Source organism: Corvus kubaryi, unplaced genomic scaffold (assembly GCF_017639235.1).
Source record: "Corvus kubaryi isolate FWS band 111438036 unplaced genomic scaffold, C.kubaryi_AGA036_p1.0 42060, whole genome shotgun sequence".
Taxonomy (NCBI): domain Eukaryota; kingdom Metazoa; phylum Chordata; class Aves; order Passeriformes; family Corvidae; genus Corvus; species Corvus kubaryi.
This window is the reverse complement of record NW_024581243.1, coordinates 1-7,980: the sequence shown is the minus strand read 5'-3', so window position 1 is coordinate 7,980 and position 7,980 is coordinate 1. Positions and strand designations below refer to the sequence as shown.

General features: G+C 46.4%; 1 protein-coding gene across 1 annotated transcript in view; it reads right to left on the bottom strand.

Moving 5' to 3' along the window:
* The window catches only part of LOC121672207 (cilia- and flagella-associated protein 53-like), a gene marked incomplete at its 5' end in the record, with an annotated part of 16,258 nt that extends 9,422 nt beyond the window's left edge, over nucleotides 1-6,836 (bottom strand). The window contains 2 exons of the mRNA XM_042044782.1: nucleotides 4,164-4,340; nucleotides 6,607-6,836. Of these exons, the coding sequence (XP_041900716.1) occupies nucleotides 4,164-4,340; nucleotides 6,607-6,836 (407 nt within the window). The remainder of the gene's footprint in view (nucleotides 1-4,163; nucleotides 4,341-6,606) is intronic.
* Between the last annotated feature and the right edge of the window lie 1,144 nt (nucleotides 6,837-7,980).

The following is a 7,980-nucleotide window of genomic DNA, read 5'->3' as shown; positions in this document are numbered from 1 at the left end:
CAGAGCAGCTGTGGCTGCCCCTGGATCCCTGGCAGTGTCCAAGGCCAGGTTGGATGGGGCTTGGAGCAGCCTGGGATAGTGGAAGGTGTCCCTGCCCATGATAAAGATGACTTTTAAGGTCCCTTCCAACCCAAATCATTCCATGATAAGATGCTGTAATTCAGTGCCAGTGCAGGATGGTGAAAAGGGATGGTTGTTTTACCTCTTGGATGAGACAGGAACCTTCTGACCACTGTTTAACCCAACATTAAAAGCAGAAAGCAGCACAGGGATGTGCATGCCATGAGCCACAGCACATTCCAAGGAGTGCCCCTGCCTCCCAGTAGGTCAACAAATGTACTATGTCATTGATGGTCCTCTTATGTTTTACCACTGGAATCTATCTTTCATCTCCTGGGCGGCAGTTAGTGGTGATTAAAGAACACAGCACTAACTAGTATTCATGAAAAACATATTTCTCAAATGTTGTGAGGGAAACATGCCATTATTAAGATTGGAAATCTTACACCATTAGCAATAACTGTATTACCTTAACCCAATGGGTTCAAAGTTCTCTCAGCATTGAAGGAATAAAGAACTAGTTATTCTTTTCTGTGACTACAAACTAATCTGATATATATTGAATTCCCAGGGGGGAGTAGAAGTTAATTATGTTCAGCATTGTTAGAATTTTAATATAAAATAACCCTGTAATTGCTTAATTTCATCAAAATAATTCCCTCAAAGCAGCTTTTACACCAACCTATAAACATCTGCTCCCCCAGATGGTGGGTTTTCTTCCTCACTTTGCTATCCTAAGCTTCTTAACATTAAAACTGTGCCTGGATGCAACTACTTCCCAAAGACAGAACCTCCTCAGTTATTTATTCATTTGATGGCTGCAGCACGAAGCTGCTGGGATAACAACATTCCCCACAGGGATGCTTCTGATGTTACCACAAGAAAGAGGATGTGATATGTGTTTTATGCAAATGTTAAGACATTGCAGTTTTCTTTAAAGTTACCAGTGATGAACATGCCCTCAGGCGAGCACTGGCTGAGTATCTTCTCAGATAAGGGGTAGCCCTCCCTGGAAATGAATTCCAGCAGGACTCCAGCGGTGCAAGCCTTGTCCCCTCTGTCACCTAGTGACAAAGGACTCCTCCTGGTTAACATTACTACTGAGGAGCTGTTACACCTGTACCTTCAGGCCATGGCAACCAGCCCACAGAGCTGCTACAAACGCTGCCTTTTAGTGCTCTGGAATAATGTATGACAGTGTAGGAGCTCCTATACCTCAAGGTTTGAGAATCCATACCTGCAAAAGAATGGGGCACCTTGCTTGGAGTTAAAGGAAATACAAACAAGTCTGTATCAGGTTTCAGAAGGACATTCAAAATAGTTGTAAATCCACAGGCAAAGAGAAACAGAAAATTATATGTATATCCACCTGCTACTGGACTGACTTGCCAGGGCTCCTGGGAGTGCCCTGTGGTAATAATTTCCAAAGGGGGGCATGCAGGAAGAGAATATGTTTTGTACCATTAATAAATAACATTAAAAAGTAAAAAATAGCATTTATTTCATCTTTACCTCACCCTTTTAAATTTCTTTTTGTGCATGTGTTTTATCACGTACACAATATACCAGCAGAGTATATTGTTACATATCTATATAGTTTATAAATAAATGTATTGGGGTGAGTGTTAAAAAGCTTTTACAGCTGGGGGGGTGCAGTCCAGGAGGATTGGAGCCTATTGCCCGAGAGGACAGGCTGTGACACAATTACAGACTCCGAATTGTGGATTTTCGGTAAGTGTTGGTCTCCTGAGCAGCAAATCCTGCTCCCAGATCTCTGCCTGGACCAAGATGGTTTAGGAGGAAGCGTAACATCTAACAGACAGAGAAAAACAGACCTGGGGCTACTTAAACAATACAAATACATGCAAATTGAGATATCAAAAGCTATCAATCTAATCAGAATCAACCACCACAGCAGAGGCTTCCTTTCTCACTGGAAAAGGACATAGAACAAAAGATTTTAGAATATAACTAAACATATCCATGAAGACAGATACCTGTCACAGACAAGGTGAACTGTTGTCAGCTGGTGTTTATCAGAGTTCGTTCTTTTATAGGAACCTTAATTTAAAAGTAGAAAGGGACACAGCTAGAGGAACTAACCATGGAATGTATTCCCATTACATCAGGACAGTCAAACAGAAGCTGTATTTGCAAAGATACCGCAAGACTGCCACTCACAACAGCTGTGAAGAGAGATGCTTTCACTGCCTCCAAATCCGCTGAAAACCTGCAGCCATCAGAACGCCAGCAGTAAAGCTTCAGCAACACTTTTTAATGGGATGCTGTGTGGTATGAATATTGCTTAGATCCCAGAGCAGAGTGGGAAAGGTAAAAGGATAATAATAGGATGAAATAATCCCATGAGACTGAGTGAACCATAGATCAGCAGGGGTACACTGGGAAAACAAAGGACCTGAGACATTAAGACAGGCAACTACAGCATGAAAGTTCAAGTATGTGTCACCAGATGATGCAGTTCAGTGGTGTGATTCATTTTGCAATTAAACTGTCTAAAATTAGACATCTAAACAGGAATCTACATATGTGCTAAATTCCCACTCTGATCGATGGGAACCTAATTAAAGTCAGTGGAGGCTGGGGTGCAGTTCAACTGACGGGACAGGATAAACCTGTTTGAGGCTGACTTTAGGTTCCTGTAACTGTCCTGATTTCAGTGAAGTTTTAAATAGAACAGGAATGCAGATTCCCAGTGAATATAAAGATACCAACACTTAGACACCTACCTTTAGGTGTCTACATAACATCTCCTCGGTGTGTTGTGGCATTTAAGTAAAACTTTATAAAATGAAGGCCTTGCTGCCTTTGTAAAATTACGGCTCAGGCCTGTTACTTTGGCTAGAGAAGGACTGTGAGAAAAGTCTGTGAGAAGAAAAACAATTAGTTTTTACCCATGAGAATGTAGTATCAATAGAAGCAAGAAAGTTAAACAGCAGGAGGAAACAGCAACATATTAACAGCACCCGTTATTCTTCTGAATGCTTGAATGCTTATGCTGTTGGTAGCCAATGGTAGTATGTTGTAGTCAGTAATAGCCAAGGAGTCTATTGTAGTAGTTTAGCAGCCAATGAACCTGTAACACGAATGATAACATACAAAAGGTGTATAAAAGAGGCTGCTTTGTTTAATAAACAGCTTTTTGCCCCTTGAAAGAGGCACTGTCCATGTGTGTCATGACTGCCCCAACAGCAACAGTGTGTAAAACAAGATACAAGTACGAAATAAAAGGCACTCCAGCAGCATCCCCTCCAAACCACTTTAAAAGTGAGCTTCAACCACTTTGTGTGATAGACAGAGAACAAATACGAAGCTGGAAAAAGCAAGGGCCACATTTTCAAGCCACCATGTGAAGTTAGGCAGTGTATGCACTTCTAACACCTGTCTAAGACAATAACCCCCACATTTAAACAAACATTTACCTGTGGAATTAGTTAATTAGAGTTTATGCACAAGTGAGAAGCAGGTGGTATAGATTTCACAGTACCTTGGGAGACTGGGAAAGACACTCCAAATTATTACAATTAAATAACATTATTATTTCTTTCATCTCTCCCTCAGAAAACCAGATTTCTAAGAATGGGACAAGGCAGATTTCATGCCAAGGCCCCAGGTCCTAATAAGCACCTGCAAGTTACTGCTTTCAGTCAGGAATATTTGGCACAAAACTTCAGGCTGCATTAAAACCTTAGCTGCAGCTGCTACTCTTGAAAAGTATGCAATAAATAAAAACACTGTCTTTTTGGATAATCTTAACATTTCAGGGATCTTTGACATATTAGCTTAGTAAGCATCATTCAGGCCAAATTAACCTTCCATGCACCCTGTTCACTCCAACAGTACAAAGCTGGAACAGGACTTACAAAAAGGGCTGACTTGGCAAGTGGAAGCACAGGGATGCTCACACGGGACAAGGAGGACACACTACACTTGCAAGAATTAACTGCTTTGATTTTTTCTGTCTTACTGTTTCAGTCACATTCATCTTTCCTTCGTCAGTTTATTACTGCCACCTTCTTTTCAAATTGTCCCTCTATATTTACTTTGGGCAAATTCTCTTTTGTAAGATATTTTTATGGCAATACCTGAACTGTTGCTCTCGTTTTTCAGCCACCACTTGTAGTCTTTCTTGCTCCCTCTTCTCTTTCAGTAATTTTGCTTGTTCCTTCATTTTTGCTTCCTTGTCCTGTGCCTTTTCTTGATCAAGTGCTTTCACTTCAGCAAAGTGCCTACTTTCCTCTGCCTCCAGAAAGTTACGAAGCCTGTAATGAAAACATTTGAATAAAAGCTAAATCAATCCTTCTGCTGAAGGATAAAGTTTTAGTGTATTTGTTATTAACACAAAATGGGTACTGGGCTCCTTTCAACACTTCTTGTAAATGCGAAAGATGGGAACATCAAATTTTAACTTGGGGATCACTCCTGTTGTGTCCATCGAGGGAATCTTACAGCACAACATGAGTGATTCTGTCCAGGCACGGTTTAAACTCCTGATCTTACAAACCCACTTTCAAAGCTGCTTTACAACTTCAGTCCCCCATTCATCAGATTCTTCTAATTCTCAGACTACATTTGTCACCAGCTGACAAAATTCAATTTTGTACTACTGTTATCCCTCAGCATAGACCCACAGAATCTCCTGAGCTGGAAGGGACCCACCAGGATCATCCATTCCAGCCCCTGGCCCTGCACGCACACCCCAAAATCCCACCCTGGGCATCCCTGGCAGCGCTGTCCAAACGCTCCTGCAGCTCTGGCAGCCTCGGGGCCGTGCCCATTCCCTGGGGAGCCTAGGCAGTGCCCAGCACCCTCTGGGGGAAGAACCTTTCCCTGATATCCCTCTCTTCTCTATGCATCTATAATTGTATCTTCTCTCAAAACGACCTTTTGCTATTTTAGCATCACTCCACAAAACACTTCATCCTGAATTATCTTTGATGAGAAAATTATGTCAAATTGGCAATTTTTAAACACACCATCATTTATCTCCCTGTTAATCCCAGCAATGAGAAACCTACAAGGGGCTACAGAATCCAGAAGTCACCAATTTCAGCCCAAATACCGCAGTGTCTCAGCAGAAAGGGAGCTGGGGGTCCCGGCAGACAAGCGGAGCACAAGCCAGCAATGCACCCTTGTGGCAAAGAAAGCCACTGGCACCCTGGGCTGCGGGAGGAGGAGCACTGCGAGCAGGTCCAGGGAGGGCATTCTTCGCCTCAGCACTACTGAGACCCCACCCCGAGTGCTGGGTGCGGGTCCGGGCTCTGCAGCACCAGAAGGACACAGCCTTACTGGAGGGAGCCCAGTGGAAGGACACTAAGGGACTGAAGCATCTCTCCCAAAGGGAGAATCTCCCCTGAAGTTCCTTCTCTCCTGAGAGAGCTGGGACTGTCCAGCCTGGAGAAGAGAAGGTGCAGAGGGATCTTACCAATGTACATAAACACCTGAAGGGAGGCAGTGCAGAAAAGACAGACACTTTCTCCTCAGTAGCGCCCAGTGGCAGGGCAAAGGGCAGTGGCCACAAATTAAACCATGTGAAATTCCAAATGAACAGTAGAAAACACCTTTTTTTTTCTGTTTATTGTGAGTGTGGTCCAATACTGGACAGGTTGCCCACAGAGGTGATTCAGTCTCTGTGTGTGGAGACAAGCAAAACCCAAATGGACACACACTCCTGGACAGCCCGCTCCAGGTGACTCCAGGGTTGGACCAGATCATCTCAGAAGGTTCCTTATAACCCCAGTGGTTCTGTGGAATCCATGTACAATTCCCCTGAAGGCACATCAGACCAGGACACCAAACTGACAACCTTCACAGCTCCAAAGTCACTTGACATGAAAGAATAACTCAGAAATTAAACCACATGATTTTTTCCAAACATCAGTGCAGCACAATTCTGCTCTTCGCATGGCAGCAATGTGCTTCACCTCTAATATTTTTGAAAGACTTCTGAAAATTTTTTATTTTTTCAGCTGACCATGCTGAAAAGTGTTACTTGTAGGACCTAAACATCAGCTTGATGAGTTTGCAACAAAACCCCCAGTTAAACTGAGAACCCTCAGTTGAACTGAGAGAATTTCTGACACTTTGCTACCCAAAGAAGCTGCAGATGTCCACAGCAGGGTGGGTGGTACTAGATGATCCCTTCCAACCCAAACCACACTGGGATGCTATGATTCTGTGCCCCATCCCTGGAAACGTTTCAGGCCAGGCTGGACAGGGCTTTGAGCAACCTGGTCAGGTGGGAGGTGTCCCTGCCGGGGGACTTGGAATGAGATGAGCTTTAAGGTCCCCTCCAACCCAAACCATTCCGCGACTTTATGATTATATCAAGGTACTCTTCATTCCCTTTAAAAACCAAGCAATGAAAGTGCTATACTACTACTTTTATCCTTCCATGCGGCAGACAGGAGGCTCCAAACGCCACCTCCGCTGCACTATGTCTGAACACATATCACTAGTGCCCTGCCCTCTGAGCACACAGTGAAGCTGAAAACAGCAGGGGCGCTGCACCGGCTACTTGTTTGCTACCTCTCTCTTCTCACATCGATCTCCTCCAGGTACTGCTGCACAGTTGCCCGGACCTTCCTCTCGGCAGCGCGGTGCATCCATTTGTCCTCGCCGCCCTTCTGCCAGTCGCAGACATTGCGGTAGTGGCGGAACACCCGCAGGGCACGTTCTTGTTCACAGTGCTCCTCCTCCCGCACCCTCTCGGCCAAAATCGCCTCCTCGACGATGTCTCTCTTGGAGGGCTTGGCTATCTACAAGAGAAGGGAAATGGAGAAAGCGTGGAGACCTCACAGCACCATTCCAGGATCTGCAAGGGCCTACAGTGAATTCAGAGAGGGGCTATTTATCAGGAACTGAAGTGACAAGACAAGGAGGAATGGGTACAAAGTGAAAGAGGGAAACTTTAGGCTAGATATAAGAAGAAATTATTCATTGTGAGGGTGGGCAGGCCCTGGCACAGGGTGCCCAGAGCAGCTGTGGCTGCCCCTGGACCCCTGGCAGTGTCCAAGGCCAGGCTGGACGGGCCATGGAGCACCCAGGGACAGTGGAAGGTGTCCCTGCCCATGGCAGGGGGTGGCACTGGATGAGCTTTAAGGTCCCGTCCAACCCAAACCACTCATGGGTGAAAACACAAACTGTTAATCTCGGTGTTTCTCAGTTGAATTCATGACCATGTAAGTACCTAACACCAAATTATGAGTTCAGGGTAATTAGGGGGTAATCACAGAATCACTGAGGCTGGAAAAGAGCTCCAAGATCATCAAGTGCAAGCTGTGCCCGATCCCCACCTTGTCACCCAGCCCAGAGCACTAAATGCCACGTCCAGTCCTTCCTTGGACACGTCCAGGGATGGGGGCTCCAACACCTCCCTGGGCAGCCCGTGCCAAGGCCTGAACGTCCATTCTGTGAAGAAATTCCTCCTAAATTAGACAAGCCCTGCCTACACTCCCAGCCCACACAGCACCAGGCTCCTCGGGACCTTCAAACACAGCACCAGGCGCCCCGGGACCCCTCACACAGTACCGGGCACGCCGGGTCCCCTCACACAGTACCGGGCACCCCGGGACCCCTCACACAGCAGCGGGCACCCCGGGACCCCTCACACAGTTACGGGCACCCCGGGTCCCCTCACACAGTTACGGCCACCCCGGGACCCCTCACACCGCACCGGGCGCCCCGGGACCCCTCACACAGTTACGGGCGCCCCGGGACCCCTTACACAGTAGCGGGCACCCCGGGTCCCCTCACACAGTACCGGGCACCCCGGGACCCCTCACACAGTACCGGGCACCCCGGGACCCCTCACACAGTTACGGGCACCCCGGGTCCCCTCACACAGTTACGGCCACCCCAGGACCCCTCACACAGTTACGGGCACCCCGGGACCCCTCACAC